At 47.3% G+C, this 22430-nt stretch overlaps 1 protein-coding gene across 1 annotated transcript in view; it reads left to right on the forward strand.

Annotated features, from left to right (window-relative positions):
* Positions 1-22430, forward strand: part of FSTL1 (follistatin like 1) — a 65435-nt gene that overhangs the window by 36250 nt on the left and 6755 nt on the right. The window contains exons 3-9 of the mRNA XM_040339202.1: positions 5133-5237; positions 5511-5640; positions 5828-5860; positions 5978-6108; positions 15701-15819; positions 19641-19753; positions 21963-22073. Coding sequence (XP_040195136.1) covers positions 5133-5237; positions 5511-5640; positions 5828-5860; positions 5978-6108; positions 15701-15819; positions 19641-19753; positions 21963-22073 — 742 coding nt within the window. The remainder of the gene's footprint in view (positions 1-5132; positions 5238-5510; positions 5641-5827; positions 5861-5977; positions 6109-15700; positions 15820-19640; positions 19754-21962; positions 22074-22430) is intronic.

Below are 22430 nucleotides of genomic sequence, written 5' to 3' on the forward strand. Positions count from 1 at the left end.
AGAATGTTCCTTACATTGGTGATCAGTGAGAAGAATGTCCCTTACATTGGTGATCAGTGAGAAGAATGTCCCTTACATTGGTGATCAGTGAGAAGAATGTTCCTTACATTGGTGATCGGTGGGAAGAATGTCCCTTACATTGGTGATCGGTGGGAAGAATGTCCCTTACATTGGTGATCGGTGAGAAGAATGTCCCTTACATTGGTGATCGGTGAGAAGAATGTTCCTTACATTGGTGATCAGTGGGAAGAATGTTCCTTACATTGGTGATCAGTGAGAAGAATGTTCCTTACATTGGTGATCAGTGGGAAGAATGTTCCTTACATTGGTGATCAGTGAGAAGAATGTTCCTTACATTGGTGATCAGTGAGAAGAATGTTCCTTACATTGGTGATCAGTGAGAAGAATGTCCTTACATTGGTGATCAGTGAGAAGAATGTCCCTTACATTGGTGATCAGTGAGAAGAATGTCCCTTACATTGGTGATCAGTGGGAAGAATGTCCCTTACATTGGTGATCAGTGGGAAGAATGTCCCTTACATTGGTGATCAGTGAGAAGAATGTCCCTTACATTGGTGATCAGTGGGAAGAATGTCTGAAATGAACTTTTTATAATGTTTCTTTGGTGACGCGTTTTTTCTGCATTTAAACAAATCTGTACTGGAAAAAAGTTGTGAAAGTGACTTTTAGTACTTTGTGTTGTTACATTGTCCTCTGTGTACATGTTACACCCAGTCCTGACGGGCCCCAGACTCAGTGATGGCAGGAAAAGGGTTACCCCCCCCTCCCCCCCCCCCACCTCTAGGTCCCCTTCCCCCCTATTGCAGCAGCTGTACTTGGCAGCCTGTGATTGGCCTGTGAAAGAGGGTTGGAGCCTTGTGATTGGTCCACCTCTCTCTGCTCCAGAGGTGAAGTTGCAGCTGGAAGTTATTATAAGGATGGAGGGAATTTCGGGAGCTGTTTCACCGGCCGCCCCCCCCTAGAGGGCGCCCAATTCTCACACTTCCATACATTCCAGGCTGCAGGCTTGTAATTCCTTACATGGTCCTCCGATCGTCTACAGGGAGGGGGGAGGGGCCTCCACCAATCCCCCCCCGACTACAAAGATAAAGGGGACTTTGCGGGTATAGGATCGTAGGATTTATTTCATTTTATAAGATTTTTTTAGTTACTATGTAACGAGGACATAAAGAGGCCTGTAGCGTTAAGGAAAAAAAAAAGTGAAAATAATAAAAATAATTCTACAAAGTATCGTTCTGTCCCTGAACTACTTCCCCATCATCCTCATCCCATCCTATCCCGATCAGGAGCGTTTTTTATATTTGTTTGTGCAGAGTTCCCGGGTCTGTACACCCGCTGTGCCCATTATGAGAGGTTCCCACCATCCCTGTGCTGAGTTCCCGGGTCTGTACACCCGCTGTGCCCATTATGAGGGGTTCCCACCATCCCTGTGCTGAGTTCCCGGGTCTGTACACCCGCTGTGCCCATTATGAGGGGCTCCCACCATCCCTGTGCTGAGTTCCCGGGTCTGTACACCCGCTGTGCCCATTATGAGGGGTTCCCACCATCCCTGTGCTGAGTTCCCGGGTCTGTACACCCGCTGTGCCCATTATGAGGGGTTCCCGCCATCCCTGTGCTGAGTTCCCGGGTCTGTACACCCGCTGTGCCCATTATGAGGAGTTCCCACCATCCCTGTGCTGAGTTCCTGGGTCTGTACCCCCGCTGTGCCCATTATGAGGGGTTCCCACCATCCCTGTGCTGAGTTCCCGGGTCTGTACACCCGCTGTGCCCATTATGAGGGGTTCCCACCATCCCTGTGCTGAGTTCCCGGGTCTGTACGCCTGCTGTGCCCATTATGAGGGGTTCCCACCATCCCTGTGCTGAGTTCCTGGGTCTGTACACCCGCTGTGCCCATAATGAGGGGTTCCCACCATTCCTGTGCTGAGTTCCTGGGTCTGTACCCCCGCTGTGCCCATTATGAGGGGTTCCCACCATCCCTGTGCTGAGTTCCCAGGTCTGTACGCCTGCTGTGCCCATTATGAGGGGTTCCCCCCATCTCTGTGCTGAGTTCCCGGGTCTGTACAGCTGCTGTGCCCATTATGAGGAGTTCCCACCACCCCTGCTGAATTTTAATTCTTTTTTTTAAATACTTCAGTAAATCCTTGGTTTGAGAGCGTTTTGCAAGACAAGCAAAATGTTTTAATAAATGTTGCCTTGATATACAAGCGATGTCTTGATATAAGAGCAGCGTCATGTCACAACTATAAAGTATAAAAGAGAAGAGAGGCGCCTCTAAGGCCGGGTACTCACGACCAAACATGTATGGTGAAAGCGGTCCGTCGGACCGTTTTCACCATACATGTCTGCCAGAGGGCTTCTGTACGATGGTTGTACACACCATCGTACAGAAGTCCGCGCGTAACCAATACGCGGGGCGTGTCCGCGGTGTCGCCGCGTCGATGACGCGGTGTCGCCGCGACAATGACGCGGCGACGTGGGCTGCCCGCCTTTAAAATGCTTCCACGCATGCGTCGAAGTCATTCGACGCATGCGAGGGACGGCGGGCGCCTGGACATGTACGGTAGGTCTGTACTGACGACCGTACATGTCCGAGCGGGCAGGATTCCAGCGGACTGTTTTAAAACAAGTCCAGGAATATTTGTCCGCTGGGAAAAGGCCCGGCGGGCAAATGTTTGCTGGAATTCGGCCCGCTCGCGCCCACACACGACCAAACATGTCTGCTGAAACTGGCCTGCGGACCAGTTTCAGCAGACATGTTTGCTCGTGAGTATGGGGCCTAAGTGTAGCAATATGGTTGCATTTAATGAAGGGACAACATTTAGCAACATATTGCTACACTTAGAGGCGCCTCTCTTCTCTTTTATACTTTGGAGCTCCTGCTGGATTTTGTTTCTAATCCCCTTGGGGAGGCTTCCATTTGTGGAAGGACATTTTATGGTCACACAACCAAATCACATCGCTATAATCTTTTTATATGGACTGAAGGATTTATGAATAAATGGTTGTGGAACGAATCATCTGAGTTTCCATTATTTCCTATGGGAAAATTTGCTTTGATATACAAGTGCTTTGGATTACAAGCATGCTTCTGGAGCGAATTATCCTCGCAATCCAAGGTTTTATTGTAGAGTATATATAACGGCAGTAAGAGCGCAGCTAAAATATCTTGCGTTGCTTTTCCCTGAGCTTCAAAAAAGTTTTTTTTCCCTAAATTTCGATGAGGTCACACATCCCCCTCCCTATACAGGCAGAGGTTTTCTTTTCAGTAGCTCAGTGCTGCCACATGCTGGCCACCTCCAGTACCACAACGCTGTCTCAGTTAATCTTGCAGAAGTCTGATATCTCAATAATTGCCCATTACCTGGGAAAGTGTTCCGTCAGATACTGATACGCTATCCGCAGGAATTTCCGAGAACCGACACAGATGGCAGAACATGGTGTGCAGTCCATATAGCCAAATATATCAGAGCGTGTTATTGGCAGAGCTATAAACCTGCAGATAACTTATCACTGCGAGTCCTGCTGAATCACTCAGCCTGAAGGCTTAAAGAGAACCTGTCAGGGTGGCTGTACAGAGATCACTGAGCCAGTCACATCAGTCTCTGTACCAGAGGAGCTTACACTCTAATGTCCCCCCCCCCACAGTCACATCAGTCTCTGTACAGAGGAGCTTACATTTTAATGCCCCCCCCCCCCCCCACAGTCACATCAGTCTCTGTACCAGAGGAGCTTACATTCTAATGCCCCCCCCCCCACAGTCACATCAGTCTCTGTACCAGAGGAGCTTACACTCTAATGTCCCCCCACAGTCACACACTATTATTATTATTATACATTTATATAGCTGTGACATATACCACGGCGCTGTACAGAGATCACTGAGCCAGTCACATCAGTCTCTGTACCAGAGGAGCTTACACTCTAATGTCCCCTCCCCCCACAGTCACACTCTATTATTATTATACATTTATATAACTCTGACATATACCGCAGCGCTGTACAGAGAACACTGAGCCAGTCACATCAGTCTCTGTACCAGAGGAGCTTACACTCTAATGTCCCCTCCCCCCACAGTCACACTCTATTATTATTATACATTTATATAACTCTGACATATACCGCAGCGCTGTACAGAGAACACTGAGCCAGTCACGTCAATCTCTGTACCAAAGGAGCTTACGCTCTAAGGGGCAGATCCTCAAAGAAATTACGGCGGCATATCTGTTGATACGCTGCGTAATTTCAAATTTTGCGCATCGTATCTTTGTTTTGGTATCCACCAAACAAGATACGACGGCATCTGTGTTAGATCCGACAGGCGTGCGCCTTAGTACGCCGTTGGATCTAAGATGCAATTTTCCGGCGGCCGCTGGGTGGCGTTCATGTCGTAATCCGCGTTGAGTATGCAAATTAGCTTTTTCCGACAATCCACGAACGCACGAACGGCCGTCGCATTCTTTTACGTCGTTTCCGTTTGGCTTTTTCCGGCGTATAGTTAAAGCTGCTATCTGGTGGTGTACTCAATGTTAAGTATGGCCGTCGTTCCCGCATACAATTTTGAAAATTTTACGTCGTTTGCGTAAGTCGTCCGAGAATGGGGCTTTTCACGATGAAAACAATGACGTCCTTGCGACGTCGTTTGGAGCAATGCACCCTGGGAGTTTGGACGTACAGGGCATGCGCAGTTCGTTCGGCACGGGGACACGCTTCATTTAAATGAAACACGCCCCCTACTCGCCGCATTTGAATTCCGCGCCCTTACGCCGCGAGAAATACACTACGCCGCCGTAACTTACGGCGCAAATTCTTTCTGGATTCAAACCAAAGCCAGGTAAGTTACGGCGGCGTAGCGTATCTCAGATACGCTGCGCCGGTGCAGATCTTTGAGGATCTGCCCCTAAATGTCCCCCCCACAGTCACTCACTATTATACATTTATATAGCTATGACATATACTGCAGTGCTGTACAGTCACGTCGGTCTCCGCACCACAAGAGCTTACACTCTAATGTCCCCTCCCTCACAGATTATTACTATTATTATACTTGTATACACTGTAGCTCTGACATATACCGGAGAGTCTCACCGTCTCTGTTTTTCTTCTGCCATCAGGAAGAGCCGAAGAGCAAATCCAAGGTTTGCGCCAATGTGTTCTGTGGAGCCGGCCGGGAGTGCGCCGTGACGGAGAAGGGAGACCCCACCTGTCTGTGTATTGAGGTGAGACGACGACAATAAATTCGATCGATTTCTATCCAATCGCACCGGGCACTAACAGTGTCTTGAAAAAGTATTCGTACCCCTTGAAATTTGCCACATTTTGCCATGTTACGGTTAAAAAACGTGAATGTATTTCAATGTCTCCTGTAAGGCTGATCATTGGAGGGGGGGGGGTAATTCTGGGAATGATTCTTGGCCCCCGGTGGGGTGTGTGTGGATTTGGTAGATGTCCCTCTGATTGCAGCTCTTGCTTTCTTCTCGCCCTTCCTCCAGAAATGTAAGTCTCACAAAAGACCCGTCTGCGGCAGCAACGGCAAAACTTACCTGAACCACTGCGAGCTCCACCGCGACGCCTGCCTCACCGGCTCCAAGATCCAGGTGGACCATGACGGTCACTGCAAAGGTGAGGGATAAATATGGGAGCCGTTGTGTCTGTCCATCCTGTCCTGAGATTTGCACAGCTCTGCCACACTCTCTGCACAGGTCCCTGTCCCTTTCCCCCGGGCTGTGATTGGTCAGTGAAGGAGAAGCAGCAAGCTGATGAGCTCATCCTTCTGTTTATTAACATTTATGTTGTCTGTTTCTTTCAGAGAAGACATCAGAGGCCCCGGCTGCCACCCCAGGTAACCATCATTGTATTATTCTAGAGAACATCCCAATGATATGATTATCCCCCCCCCCCCCCCATATATATAAAGAATGTGGATCATAATAACTCTTTATTCTCTATCTCTGCACAGTTGTGTGTTACCAGACCGATCGCGATGAGCTGCGCCGACGCATCATCCAATGGCTGGAGGCCGAGATCATCCCCGACGGCTGGTTCTCCAAGGGCAGCAACTACAGCGAAATCCTCAACAGATACTTCAAGGCAAGTCACCTGTGCTTCTGATTTAGAGTGCTAGCTCTTAGGGCCTAATATCATCCCTCCCCATAACCCTAACCCTCCCTGTAACCCTAACACTAACCCTCCCTGTAATCCTAACCCTCCCTGTAACCCTAACACTAACCCTCCCTGTAACCCTAACACTAACCCTCCATGTAATCCTAACCCTCCCTGTAACCCTAACACTAACCCTCCCTGTAACCCTAACACTAACCCTCCCTGTAATCCTAACACTAACCCTCCCTGTAACCCTAACACTAACCTTTCCTGTAACCCTAACACTAACCCTCCCTGCATTCCTAACACTAACCCTCCCTGTAACCCTAACACTAACCCTGCCTGTAACCCTAACACTAAGGCCCCATACACACGATAGAATCCATCTGCAGATAAATCCCAGCAAATGGGTTTCTGCGGATAGATTCTATGGTGTGTACACGCCAGCGGATCTGTTTCCGCGGATAAATCTCCTCTGGGATGGATTCCAGCAGATCGGATATTTGCTGACATGCACAACAAATCCATCTGCTGGAATCCATTCCAACGGATGGATCCGCTCGTCTGTACAGACTTACCGGATCCATCCGTCCAAAGGGATTCCCCGCACGCGTCGTAATGATTTGACGCATGCGTGGAATTCCTTATATGACAGCGTCGCGCCCGTCGCCGCGTCATAATAGCGGCGACGGCACGTCATCGCCAGAGGATTTCAGCGCGGATTTCAATGCGATGGTGTGTACACGCCATCGCATAGAAATCTTCTGAAATCCTCGAGAGGATTTATCCGCGGATACGGTCCGCTGGACCGTATCTGCGGATAAATCCTCTCGTGTGTATGGGGCCTGACCCCCCCTGTAACCCTAACACTAACCCATCTGTAACACTAACACTAATCTTCCCTGTAACCCTAACACTAACCCTCCCTGTAACCCCAACACTAATCCTCCCTGTAACCCCAACACTAATCCTCCCTGTAACCCCAACACTAATCCTCCCTGTAACCCCAACACTAATCCTCCCTATAATCCTAACACTAACCCTCCCTGTAACCCTAACACTAACCCTCCCTGTAACCCTAACACTAACCCTCCCTGTAACCCTAACACTAACCCTGCCTGTAACCCTAACACTAACCCTCCCTGTAACCCTAACACTAACCCTCCCTGTAACCCTAACCTCCCTGTAATCCCAACACTAACCCTCCCTGTAACCCCAACACTAACCCTCCCTGAGCTCCTAACACTAACATTTTCTGTAACCCCAACACTAACCCTACCTATAACCCTAAAACTAACCCTCCATGTAACCCTAATCCTTTCTAAAACCCTAACACTAACCTTTCCTGTAATCCTAACACCAACCCTCCCTGTAATCTTAGCACTTTTTTCTAGTTTAGGATAGAGTGGGGAGGATTAGAACTGACAAGTTTTTCTGCCATCGGAGGCTTCATTGGAAAGTTTCCTTCACTTCCTCTCTGATGAGAGATTCCTTCACTTCCTCTCTGATGAGAGATTCCTTCACTTCCTCTCTGATAAGAGATTTTTTCACTTCCTGTCTGATGAGAGATTTCTTCACTTCCTGTCTAATGAGAGATTCCTTCACTTCCTCTAATGAGAGATTTCTTCACTTCCTGTCTGATAAGAGATTTATACACTTCCTGTCTGATGAGAGATTTCTTCACTTCCTCTCTGATGAGACATTCCTTCACTTCCTGTCTGATGAGATTCCTTCACTTCCTCTCTGATAAGAGATTTATACACTTTCTGTCTGATGAGAGATTTCTTCACTTCCTCTCTGATGAGACATTCCTTCACTTCCTGTCTGATGAGATTCCTTCACTTCCTCTCTGATAAGAGATTTATACACTTCCTGTCTAATGAGAGATTCCTTCACTTCCTCTCTGATGAGACATTTCTTCACTTCCTGTCTAATGAGAGATTCCTTCACTTCCTCTCTGATGAGAGATTTCTTAACTTCCTGTCTGATGAGAGATTCCTTCACTTCCGCTCTGATAAGAGATTCATTCACTTCCTGTCTGATGAGACATTCCTTCACTTCCTGTCTGATGAGATTCCTTCACTTCCTGTCTGAGACATTCCTTCACTTCCTTCTTGATGAGATTCCTTCACTTCCTGCCTGATGAGACATTCCTTCACTTCCTCTCTGATGAGATATTCCTTCACTTCCTTCTTGATGAGGCATTCCTTCACTTCCTGTCTGATGAGACATTCCTTTACTTCCTCTCTGATTAGACATTCCTTTACTTCCTGTCTGAGACATTCCTTCACTTCCTGTCTGATGAGAGGTTCCTTCACTTCCTCTCTGATGAGACATTCCTTTACTTCCTCTCTGATGAGACATTCCTTTACTTCCTGTCTGAGACATTCCTTCACTTCCTGTCTGATGAGAGATTCCTTCACTTCCTCTCTGATGAGAGATTCCTTCACTTCCTGTCTGATGAGACATTCCTTCACTTCCTCTCTGATGAGAGATTCCTTCACTTCCTGTCTGATGAGAGATTCCTTCACTTCCTGTCTGATGAGACATTCCTTCACTTCCTGTCTGATAAGACATTCCTTCACTTCCTCCCTGATGAGACATTCCTTCACTTCCTGTCTGATGAAAAGATTGTCCCCAGGACAGGAAGTGAGGGAAAATCTCCCTAGCAGCAGCACAGAAAGAATAAAAAAATGGATGTATATTCATTATTGTGTGATTTTTACACTGTGCTTTGTTTATTCATTATACAAAGAGAAGGGGAAACATCCAGGATGGAGATTTCCATTATGCGGATGTGGTGAGACGTCTGCCATTGGTGGCAATGTGTCCGTTTTATGCCCCTTAACAGAGAAGAAAGCTTCCTATCCTAATTTCTATCACCTCAGCTCACGGGAGTGACCGGGATTTCTGCCTGTCATGCGTTTTTTTGTAGTATTCTGCGAGGAGATGGACGAGTGTGAAGGGGCCCTAATCATATGATTAATGGTGACTCTTATCCTCGGCCCCTCTATACGAGGGAAGTCTAATTACACATCAGCAGATTTATTATGTAATTCTTGAAAATTGATTTACCGCGGTCACCGCAGGATTGGCGTTTTTTCTTTTCTGTAGTGAGGAATAAATTCCAGCGGCTGCGCTCGGCATTGTCATGGTAACTAGTAAGTTTATGTCACATAGTCAAGGCCATTTACAGCCGTCGGGCAAGTGAACATCCAGCATAGACAATTCTGAAATGTGCAATGCTGTACAATGGTTGCTCTAAAAAAAAAAGAGAGAGAATAAAAAAGAAATTGGGCCTCGTCTCTTATATGAAGCCTATTCCTTTTATTGGGCCTCGTCTCTTATATGAGGCCTATTCATGTTATTGGGCCTCGACTCTTATATGAGGCCTATTCCTGTCATTCGGCCTTGTCTCTTATATGAGGCCTATTCCTGTTATTGGGCCTCGTCTCTTATATGAGGCCTATTCATGTTATTGGGCCTCGTCTTTTATATGAACCTATTCCTGTTATTGGGCCTTGTCTCTTATATGAGGCCTATTCCTGTTATTGGGCCTCGTCTCTTATATGAGGCCTATTCCTGTTATTGGGCCTCGTCTCTTATATGAGGCCTATTCCTGTTTTTCGGCCTTGTCTCTTATATGAAGCCTATTCCTGTTATCGGGCCTTGTCTCTTATATGAGGCCTATTCCTGTTATTGGGCCTCGTCTCTTATATGAGGCTAATTCGTGTTATTGGTCCTCGTCTCTTATATGAAGCCTATTCCTGTTATTGGGCCTCGTCTCTTATATGGGGCCTATTCCTGTTATTGGGCCTCGTCTCTTATATGAGGCCTATTCGTGTTATTGGGCCTCGTCTCTTATATGAGGCCTATTCCTGTTATTGGGCCTTGTCTCTTATATGAAGCCTATTCCTGTTATTGGGCCTCGTCTCTTATATGAAGCCTATTCCTGTTATTGGGCCTTGTCTCTTATATGAGGCCTATTCCTGTTATTGGGCCTCGTCTCTTATATGAGGCCTATTCCTGTTATTGGGCCTTGTCTCTTATATGAGGCCTATTCCTGTTATTAGGCTTCGTCTCTTATATGAGGCCTATTCCTGTTATTGGGCCTCGTCTCTTATATGAAGCCTATTCCTGTTATTGGGCCTTGTCTCTTATATGAGGCCTATTCCTGTTATTGGGCCTTGTCTCTTATATGAGGCCTATTCCTGTTATTGGGCCTCGTCTCTTATATGAGGCCTATTCCTGTTATTGGGCCTTGTCTCTTATATGAGGCCTATTCCTGTTATTGGGCCTCATCTCTTATATGAGGCCTATTCCTGTTATTGGGCCTCATCTCTTATATGAGGCCTATTCCTGTTATTGGGCCTCGTCTCTTACATGAGGCCTATTCCTGTTATTGGGCCTCGTCTCTTACATGAGGCCTATTCCTGTTATTGAGCCTTGGGTCTCTTATATGAGGCCTATTCCTGTTATTGGGCCTTGTCTCTTACATGAGGCCTATTCCTGTTATTGGGCCTTGTCTCTTATATGAGGCCTATTCCTGTTATTGGGCCTCGTCTCTTATATGAGGCCTATTCTTGTTATTGAGCCTCGTCTCTTATATGAGGCATATTCCTGTTATTGGGCCTCGTCTCTTATATGAGGCATATTCCTGTTATTGGGCCTCGTCTCTTATATGAGGCTAATTTGTGTTATTGGGCATCGTCTCTTATATGAGGCCTATTCCTGTTTATTGGTCCTGGACTCTTAGGCTCCATTAGGTAGATTCAGGTAGATAGGATTAAACTTGCGGCGGCGTAGCTTAGCCTTTTTAGGCTACGCCGCCGTAAATTAGCTAGGCTAGTAATGATTCTAAATCAACTTACCTGCTAATCTACGGCGGCGTAGCCTAAAACGAGCGGGCGTAAGGGCGCCTAATTCAAATTGGTTGGAGGGGGGCGTTTTGTATGGAAATGAGGCTTGACCTCATGTTTTTTGCTACTGCGCATGCGCCGGGCGCCTACATTTTCCAAGGCGCATTGCGGCTAAGTACGCCGTACGGGCCTATTGATTTTGACGTGGACGTAAACGACGTAACTCCCGATTCGCGGACGACTTACGCAAACGACGTAAAAAATTCGAACCTCGCGGCGGAAACGGCGGCCATACTTTAACATTGTTATTCCACCTCATAGGTGGAATAACTTTAGGCCGCCTAAGGCCTTACGGAAACAACGTAATTCGACTGCGGCGGGCTGGCGTACGTTCGGGAATCGGCGTACAAACTCATTTACATAATCTACGCCGGCCGCAATGGAAGCGCCACCTAGCGGCCATCTGAAAAATTGCAAGCTAAGATAGAACGGCGCAAGCCGTCCTATCTTAGCTTTGTTTAAGCGTATCTCTGTTTGAGCATACGCTTAAACATGCGGCGGCGTAGATTCGGAGTTAGGTCGGCTTATCTACTGATAAGCCGGCCTAACTCTTTGTGAATCTACCTACATGTACATGGGATGTTTTTACAACTGCTCCTTAAACTTGACAGATCATGTGACCCACGTTTAAAAACGTAAATTTACATGCCGTTAAACATTTTGGTGCGTTTTGCCGCATTTGCGTTTAGAAGCAACGCCGATAAACAAAACGCTTCTAAACGTGGGCCAGACGCGTTTTGGGGTCTGAAACGTGGAAATCTTCTGCGTCTGAACCCATTTTTTTTTGCTTTCAAAGAAACGCTGTTAAACGCAACTGCCTAAAGACGGCAATAAGCGAGACTGTGTGCATGGTCACATAGGTTAACATTGAATGAGTTCAGGGGCAGTTGAAAAAAGCGTCCAGCTGCCATTGAACGTACGTTTAGCAGCGTCCCGTGTACATGGGGGACCTTATATGAAGTCTATTCCTGTTTATTGGTCCTGGGCTCTCATTTGAGGCCTATCCCTGTTTTTGTGGCCCATGCTCTTATATAAAGTCTATTCCTGTTATTGGGCCTCCTCACTTATTTGAGGCCTATTCCAGTTGTTGGGCACAGGCTCTCATTTGAATTCCTGTCATTGGTCCTGGGCTCTTATATGAGGCCTATTCCTGTTTATTGGGCCTCCTCACTTTTTTGAGGCCTATTCCAGTTATTGGGCACAGGCTCTCATTTGAGGCCTATTCCTGTTTATTGGTCCTGGGCTCTTATATGAGGCCTATTCCTTGTTTATTGGGCCTCCTCACTTTTTTGAGGCCTATTCCAGTTATTGGGCACAGGCTCTCATTTGAGGCCTATTCCTGTTTATTGGTCCTGGGCTCTTATATGAGGCCTATTCCTGTATATTGGGCCGTTGATCTTATATCAGGCCTCCTGGACCTGAAAGGGTTACAGGCTGAGGCCTAGCGGTAGATAAAGCCTTTTTATTTGTGGTGCTGGAGATCACATTCCATCACTATGGCAACCAGCGCTTGGGAACAGAGCAGGATGCATCTGCCCGGAGATATGTGTAGTCCTCGGGGCCTGTGAGAACTCTGAATGAGTCTAACTAGTAGACTACCAGACGAGTTAGAACTGTTCACTTCCTGGAGAAAATATTCCCCAGAATTGTGTTTGCATTATTTCGAAAACTAGATTGTTTTTTGGCGGCTTCTCGGAAAAAAAGCTGCATATCTAAAATTGTTCATTTGGTTTTGGAGATAGGAGTGGAGAAGTGTGATGTCACAGTTGTCACCAATTCAGAAATAGAAGGTAATCTTCTACTGGGGACACCTGTTCTGATGACAACTGGACTGGATATCAGCTCACTTTGGAGATATTCCTTTTCACTTCCTGTTGTGCCTCCTAGACAGGAAGTGATTGGAAATTTTCCTAAGGGGACACCTGATTTGGTGACAAATGTCCAATAGGGGGATTTCCTTTCAAGCTGAACTCTCAGTAAAATCAAATGTTACCCACGTAGCGGGGCTTTTCCCTGGACTGCAAGGGTTAAGTGCTTATTTAGGGGGAACAAGAACAACAGTTTTACTTAACTTATCCCTTGTTGGCAGAGGAGAGCCGCCTGTCTCCTCTACCAACCGACCCTCGAGGTTGTGGACAGGCCCTTGGCATCCTCACTTACAAATGCAAGGCTACTTGTCCTTTATTGTAGGCCATGACACCAGCATGCCTGCAACCGGTGAAAAGGGCCTTTAAGGCAGGGCCAGCCATACCATGGGTCCCAGTGGGTCCATTGGACCCAGGCAGCACTTTGAGAGGGGCAGCAAACTGAACCACAGCCGCCTCTCCTTCTCTTCTATTTACCCATGATGATCAACATTTTTTTTTCCAGCAGTTTTGTATGTCATGATGACAACTGCCCCCCACGTCGCTCCGCCTGCCCCTATACTACCCTAGCCTCTTTATATACTACCCCAGCCTGCCCCTATACTGCCCTAGCCTGTCCATATACTACCCTAGCTTGTCAATATACTACCCTAGCTTGTCCATATACTGCTCTAGCCTGTCCATATATACGACTCTAGCCTGTCCATATACTACCCTAGCCTGCCCATATACTACCCTAGCCTGCCCATATACTACCCTAGCCTGTCCATATACTACCCTAGCCTGCCCCTATACTGCCTTAGCCTGTCCATATACTACCCTAGCTTGTCAATATACTACCCTAGCTTGTCCATATACTGCTCTAGCCTGTCCATATACTACCCTAGCTTGTCCATATACTGCTCTAGCCTGTCCATATACTACCCTCTCTATATACTACCCCAGTAGTGTGCCCCATACTGCCCTAGCCTGTCCATATACTGCTCTAGCCTGTCCATATACTGCTCTAGCCTGTCCATATACTGCTCTAGCCTGTCCATATAATACCCTAGCCTGTCCATATACTACCCTAGCCTGTCCATATACTACCCTAGCCTCTCTATATACTACCCTAGCCTGCCCCTATACTGCATTAGCCTGTGCATATACTACTCTAGCCTGTCCATATACTACCCTAGCCTTTCTATAAACTACCCCAGTAGTGTGCCCCATATTGCCCTAGCCTGTCCATATACTACCCTAGCTTTTCCATATACTGCTCTAGCCTGTCCATATACTACTCTAGCCTGTCAATATACTACCCTAGCCTGTCCATATACTACCCTAGCCTGTCCATATACTACCCTAGCCTGTCCATATACTGCTCTAGCCTGTCCATATACTACCCTAGCCTCTCTATATACTACCCCAGTAGTGTGCCCCATACTGCCCTAGCCTGTCCATATACTGCTCTAGCCTGTCCATATACTGCTCTAGCCTGTCCATATACTGCTCTAGCCTGTCCATATAATATTCTAGCCTGTCCATATAATACCCTAGCCTGTGCATATACTACTCTAGCCTGTCCATATACTACCCTAGCCTTTCTATATACTACCCCAGTAGTGTGCCCCATATTGCTCTAGCCTGTCCATATACTGCTCTAGCCTGTCCATATAATACTCTAGCCTGTCCATATAATACCCTAGCCTGTGCATATACTACCCTAGCCTGTCCATATACTACCATAGCCTCTCTATATACTACCCTAGCCTGCCCCTATACTGCCTTAGCCTGTCCATATACTACCCTAGCTTGTCTATATACTTCTGTAGCCTGTCAATATACTACTCTAGCTTGTCTATATACTGCCCTAGCATGTCCATGTACTGCCCTAGCATGTCTATATATACTGCCCTAGCCTGTCCAAATACTATCCTAGCCTGCCGATATACTACCCCAGCCTGCTCCTATACTGCCCTAGCCTGTCCATATACTACCCTAGCCTGTCCATATACTACCCTAGCCTGTCCATATACTACCCTAGCCTTTCCATATACTACCCTATCCTCTCTATATACTACCCTAGCCTGCCCTTATACTGCCTTAACCTGTCTATATACTGCCCTAGCTTGTCTATATACTGCCCTAGCCTGTCCATATACTACCCTAGCCTGCTCTTATACTACCCTAGCCTGTCTATCTACTACCCTAGCATGTCTATATACTGCCCTAGCCTGTCCATATACTACCCTAGCCTGCTCTTATACTACCCTAGCCTGTCTATCTACTACCCTAGCATGTCTATATACTGCCCTAGCCTGTCTATATACTACCCTAGCCCACATATAGTTTTGCATATAGACAAGGTGCTGTTGCATGTAAATCTGACTTCCTGATAAATTTCATTTGAATTATCATGATATGAAATAATGGATGTGGGGGCCTTTTGATGGGCGTGATTTTTTTTTGGGGGGGGGGGCAATTCATTCTTGGACCCAGGTAGCACAATGTCTTGGGCCAGACCTGCTTCAAGGGACAAGTCATGCAGCAGCTAGGGCCTTTTGTGTTGCCCCTTTGAGAAAAACAAGCATTTACCCCTTGCGGTATGTCTGGGGGCCCTACCGCAAGGGTAAGAGTTCAGCGCTAACTTCAGACAGATTTCCTCTGACTTCCTATTGTATCTCTTGAACAGGAAGTCAGGGGAAATCTCCCCAGCAAGACTATTTGTATTTGTACACTGCGATCTGCGAATGTAAGGCCGACATCTTTTCTGAGGGAACCTTGGAATAACATCAAATTTCTCTGATATTACAGAACTACGACGATGGTGACTCCCGCCTGGACTCTACCGAATTCCTGAAGTTCCTGGAACTGAACCAGACCGCCATTAACATCACCACCTACCAGGACCAGGAGACCAACAAGATTCTGAAGTGAGAATCTGATACAGATAGAAACTTATTGCAATCTACCAGAAGCAAATTGTTCCGTTCCATTTGTTTAGATGCATTCGTTATTTAGGATAATTCGTAACTTCGGATAAATTCGTATTCGTTACATTCACTAACAACCAAATTTGAAAGGAAATTCCAATCACTATAATTTAATAGGGCCAGATTCACAAAAGAGATACGACGGCGTATCTCCTGATACGCCGTCGTATCTCTGAGAGTATCTATGCGGCTGATTCATAGAATCAGTTACGCACAGATAGCCCTAAGATCCGACAGGTGTAATTGACTTACACTGTCGGATCTTAGGATGCAATACTTCGGCCGCCGCTGGGTGGAGTTCGCGTCGTTTTCCAGCGTCGGGTATGCAAATTAGCTTTTACGGCGATCCACGAATGTACGCGCGTTCGTTACGTCGTCGCTAGTCGGTTTTTCCCGTCGCAAAGTTAGGCCTGCTTTTTCATGGCTTAACTTTAGACGAGCCATGTTAAAGTATGGCCATCGTTCCCGGGTTGAATTTCAATTTTTTATTTGCGTAAGACGTCTGGGAACACGAAAGTACGTTACGCACGTCGCCATTCAAAAAACACGTCGGGGCGCCGTAATTTCACGCAATGCACGTCGGGAAATTTCCTAACGGAGCATGCGCAGAACGTTCGGCGCGGGAACGCGCCTAATTTAAATGGTACACGCCCCATTTGAATTAGGCGGGCTTGCGCCGGACGTCTTTACGTTACTCCGCCGCAAGTTTATACTCAAGTGCTTTGTGAATCAAGCCCTTACGAGGAAAACTTGCGGCGGTGTAACTTAAAGACGATATGTTATGCTGCCGCAGTTCTCTCTGAATCTGGCCCATAGTTAGTAATAGTTAAGTTATTATTAGTTCGTTATTTCAGACTCTCGGATTTCAAATTTTTGTATTTTCGTTTCTTATTTTTGTATTTTATGTTCCTTTGAATATTCATTCTTACTTTCGGATTTCTGGATTTTCGAAAAATAAAAAGGCGCGGGGCCCTCCCCTAGAATCCATACCAGACCCTTATCCAGTCATACAGCCTGGCAGGTCAGGAAAGGGGGGACGAGCATTGCCGGCATTTTTGTTTACATTCAGCCAGGGGAGAAACTCGCTGACAGCTATGGAATCATCGGGACGTGGCGGCTGGCTTCCCAGCCCCCTTCTTAACAACCAGTACAGAATTAAAATTGGTCAATCAATTTTCGTGCGATTCGAATTGTTCTGAACATTTTTAATTCGTTAGAAATTAAAAGTGGGCCCCACAACAATGACTGGGCCCGGGGCAGCAGCCCCTTTTGCCCTGTGTTAAAGACGGCCCTGAACGAATGACATGCTTTCCCAGCATGCACAGCAGGATGGGCTGCATGCTCAGATAAGAAAGCTGGTATTTTTTTATTTTGGCATTGGCGTTCCTCTTCAAATTTATACCAGACCCTAAGGGTTTGGTATGCAGGGAGGGACCCCGCACAATTTTTTTTATTATTTTTCATTGCTGCCATTTTTGTTTACATTCAGCTGCCAGTGAAGAAACCCGCTGACAGCCGGCGGCCGGCTTCCCTGCCCCCTTCTTAACAGCCAGTACAGAATTCAAATCGGACAATCAATTTTTGAGCGATTCAAATTGTTCTGAAAATTCTTAAGCGGAGATCCGCCAATATTTACGAAATCTGCATCTGCTGACTTATGGACACTTACCTGTCAAGGGTGTCCCGCAATGTCAGCACCCGAAGCTGATGTATAGCTTGGCTCTCGTGTGCTGCCGCCGCCATCTACGTTAAGGGTTCCCTACTGCGCATGCGCGACTCGCGCTGTGCAAATTCACTGGTCCTTGCTGTCTTCTGGGACCTGTGTGTCTCCCAGAAGACAGCAGGGGGGCGAAGGAAGTGGCATAGATACCCGAGCCACCCACGGGTATCTATGCCCGGAAGTGGGAGAAAATACCTGTATTACACAGGTATCTGCTCCCTCCTCCCCCCTAAAAGGTGCCAAATGTGACAGGGGGGGGGGGGGGATTCCGAAAAGCGGAAGTTCCAATGTGTGAGGGGCCGGGACACAAACTACTGCAGGAAATCTCACCATTGTGGGAGGGGCAGAGACACAAACTACTGCAGGAAATCTCACCATTGTGGGAGGGGCAGAGACACAAACTACTGCAGGAAATCTCACCATTGTGGGAGGGGCAGAGACACAAACTACTGCAGGAGATCTCATCATTGTGGGAGGGGCAGAGACACAAACTACTGCAGGAAATCTCACCATTGTGGGAGGGGCAGAGACACAAACTACTGCAGGAAATCTCACCATTGTGGGAGGGGCAGAGACACAAACTACTGCAGGAAATCTCACCATTGTGGGAGGGGCAGAGACACAAACTACTGCAGGAGATCTCACCATTGTGGGAGGGGCATAGACACAAACTACTGCAGGAAATCTCACCATTGTGGGAGGGGCAGAGACACAAACTACTGCAGGAAATCTCACCATTGTGGGAGGGGCAGAGACACAAACTACTGCAGGAGATCTCACCATTGTGGGAGGGGCATAGACACAAACTACTGCAGGAAATCTCTCCATTGTGGGAGGGGAGAGACACAAACTACTTCAGGAAATCTCACCATTGTGGGAGGGGCAGAGACACAAACTACTGCAGGAAATCTCACTATTGTGGGAGGGGCAGAGACACAAACTACTGCAGGAAATCTCACCATTGTGGGAGGGGCATAGACACAAACTACTGCAGGAAATCTCCCTATTGTGGGAGGGGCAGAGACACAAACTACTGCAGGAAATCTCACCATTGTGGGAGGGGCAGAGACACAAACTACTGCAGGAAATCTCACCATTGTGGGAGGGGCAGAGACACAAACTACTGCAGGAAATCTCACCATTGTGGGAGGGGCAGAGACACAAACTACTGCAGAGAAATCTCCCCATTGTGGGAGGGGCAGAGACACAAACTACTGCAGGGAAATCTCACCATTGTGGGAGGGGCAGAGACACAAACTACTGCAGGAAATCTCCCTATTGTGGGAGGGGCAGAGACACAAACTACTGCAGGAAATCTCACCATTGTGGGAGGGGCAGAGACACAAACTACTGCAGGAAATCTCCCTATTGTGGGAGGGGCAGAGACACAAACTACTGCAGAGAAATCTCCCCATTGTGGGAGGGGCAGAGACACAAACTACTGCAGAGAAATCTCCCCATTGTGGGAGGGGCAGAGACACAAACTACTGCAGGGAAATCTCACCATTGTGGGAGGGGCAGAGACACAAACTACTGGAAGTTCCATTTTTAGGTGGAACTCCGCTTTAAACACATTTTCCGTTCTGCACGTGTTTAGCGACTTTGTGGAGCACAACCAAACGATCACATTGGTCAAAGCCAAAGTCGCAACAAAGTCGCACTTTTCCAAAATCACATCAAAGTCGTATGGTAAAGTCGCAATGGAAATCGCACAATTTTTAAGTCGCACAAGTGTGAATGGACTCTAAATCTGGCCATACATGGATCAAAATTCAGCCGTTTCATCGGAAAATTGGCAAATTTTTACCCATTCCCGTTCATGAGAGATCGATCGATGGCCAGCCTTAGGGAGGTAAACTGTCCAGACAGAAGTTAATATAATGTTTTTGTTGGATGGACCCTGTAATCCATCTATTTGAGTGTTTTTACTGTTATAACCTGTAATTGGATTGTGTCTTATTTTGCTTAGTTTCTTAGCGTTGTATTATTCATCAGTATTCTAGCTGATGGACCAGTACTAATCCATTTGGTTGTCTCTCAGGGGTCTGTGCGTTGAGGCTCTTATTGAACTGTCCGATGAGAATGCAGACTGGAAATTGAGCTTTAACGAGTTCCTGAAGTGCCTGAACCCCGGCTTCAACCCTCCGGAGAAAAGTACGTAGCTGGGGTATTTTATGTAATAATGTTACTAGACTTCCTACTTCTCCTCCATAACCTGGAGTAGGGTGGGACCTGAGCCAGATCATCCAATAAGCAACCTGGGCTGCAAACTAGGACCTCATGGAGGTGTGTTAAAGGGGGCCCATCTACGGTCTTCATGCCCCTACAGTAATACAGGAGGAAAGAGCAGATGGCCAAAGCTGTGCACCTGCCAAGTGTGGACGGACTTGGCCTGATGGGGCCATCCCAGTACCTGTGGGGGGCTTCTGGGTTGGTACCTATTAATGGCATATCGTCAATGTGTGCAGTGTGTGCCAGGCACACGGGCCCCCCCGAGGACGATGGAGCCCACTGTGTTCTCACACACTGCACTCATTGGAGGATTCCTGTTAGCAATGGCTGCCTGCCTTCTCCGCTTCTCCCCTGCGGGCTTCTTTACAGGTTCCACCAGCAACAATAATTTTTGCCATCAACGGTTGCTAGGACTGTCGGTGCCCTAGCAACCAATCCAGGGCAGTCTTTAATATTAATTGGACCCTGGATATAATTTTTTTTGGGCCCTTTTTTGGGAAGCTGCCTTGGGCCCCACAACAATGACTGGGCCCGGGGCAGCTTCCCCTTTTGCCCTGTGTTAAAGACGTCCCTGAACCAATGATATGCTTTCCCATCACGCACAGCAGGACGGAAACTCCTCTATGCAAAACTGCTTTGCCCCCCCCCCCCCCCCCGACTCTGCCTTCCGCCTGTAAGGTAAGGCGGACTCTGATCTAAAGGGGGACTCCAGGTCTAAGGGGAGACTCTGATCTAAAGAGGGACTTTGATCTAAGGGGGGGCTCTTGATCTAAAGGAGGACTTCAAAACTAAAGGGGAAACTCAGATCTAAAGAAGGACTTCAAAACTAAAGAGGAAACTTTGATTTAAAGGGGGACTCCTAATCTAAAGGAGGACTTCCAATCTAAGGGGGGAACTCTGATCTAAAGGGGGGCTCCTGATCTAAGGGGAGACTCTGATCTAAAGAGGGACTTTGATCTAAGGGGGGGCTCCTGATCTAAAGGAGGACTTCAAAACTAAAGAGGAAACTTTGATTTAAAGGGGGACTCCTAATCTAAAGGAGGACTTCCAATCTAAGGGGGGAACTCTGATCTAAAGGGGGACTCCTGATCTAAGGGAGGACTTCCAATCTAAGGGGGGGAACTCTGATCTAAAGGGGGACTCCTGATCTAAGGGAGGACTTCAAATTTAAGGGGGAAAACTTTGATCTAAAGGGGACTCCTAATCTAAAGGAGGACTTCCAATATAAGGGGGGAAACTCTGACCTAAAGAGGGACCCCTGATCTAAGGAAGGACTTCCAATCTAAGGGGGGAACTCTGATCTAAAGGGGGACTCCTGATCTAAGGGAGGACTTCAAATCTAAGGGGGGGAACTCTGATCTAAAGGGGACTCCTGATCTAAAGGAGGACTTCCAATCTAAGGGGGGAAACTCGGATCTAAAGGGGGACTCCTGATCTAAAGGAGGACTTCCAATCTAAGGGGGGGAACTTGGATCTAAAGGGGGATTCCTGATCTAAAGGAGGACTTCCAATCTAAGGGGGGAAACTCGGATCTAAAGGGGGGCTCCTAATCTAAAGGAGGACTTCCAATCTAAGGGGGGAAACTCGGATCTAAAGGGGGGCTCCTAATCTAAAGTAGGACTTCAAATCTAAGGGGGAAACTCGGATCTAAAGGGGGGCTCCTAATCTAAAGTAGGACTTCAAATCTAAGGGGGAAACTCGGATCTAAAGGGGTGCTCCTAATCTAAAGGAGGACTTCAAATCTAAGGGGGAAACTCTGATCTAAAGGGGGACTTCCAATCTAAGGGGAAAACGCTGATCTAAAGGGGGACTCCTGATCTAAAGTAGGACTTCAAATCTAAGGGGGAAACTCTGATCTAAAGGGGGACTCCGGATATAAAGGAGGACTTCCAATCTAAGGGGGGAAACTCGGATCTAAAGGGGAACTTCAAATCTAAGGGGGGCTCCTGATCTAAAGTAGGACTTCAAATCTAAGGAAGGGGGGGGTCTGATCTAAAGGGGGTCTTCCAATCTAAGGGGGTCATCTGATCCAAGGGGAGATTCTGCTCTACTTTGACCTAAAGGAGGGCTCCTGATCTAGGAGGGGACTGTGGAAAGGCTTTGTAGGTCAATGTCTGTTGTTGTCTTACAGAGTGCGCCCTGGAGGATGAGACCTACGAAGATGGAGCAGAGACCCAGGTGCAGTGTAACCGCTGTGTATGCGCCTGTGGGAACTGGGTGTGCACCGCCATGTCCTGTGATGGTAAGTGAGCCCAGACTTCCCGCACAACCAGCCTGTCTACACTCAATGAGGACCTGTCATCTATAGCAGCCATTCTCAACCTGGGTTCCGTGGAACACTAGGGTCCCTCCAAAGGTTGATAGAGGTTCCATAAGCTGTGTCTGATTGGCCCCCTATCTCAAGGTGTCTTCACAATTCTGTAGGTAGAGCCAGTTGCAGGAAGCCAACAAATCTTTTAAGCCATCCATAGGGATTGCATTTTTACCGCCATTGGCCCAGATTCAGAGAGCAATTGCGCCTGCGTAACCATAGTTACGCAGCGCAATTGCTGACTTGCGCCGGCGTTACGAATGCTCCTGATTCAGGAACATCGTAACG

The sequence above is a fragment of the Rana temporaria genome, chromosome 2 (assembly GCF_905171775.1).
Source record: "Rana temporaria chromosome 2, aRanTem1.1, whole genome shotgun sequence".
Lineage (NCBI taxonomy): Eukaryota > Metazoa > Chordata > Amphibia > Anura > Ranidae > Rana > Rana temporaria.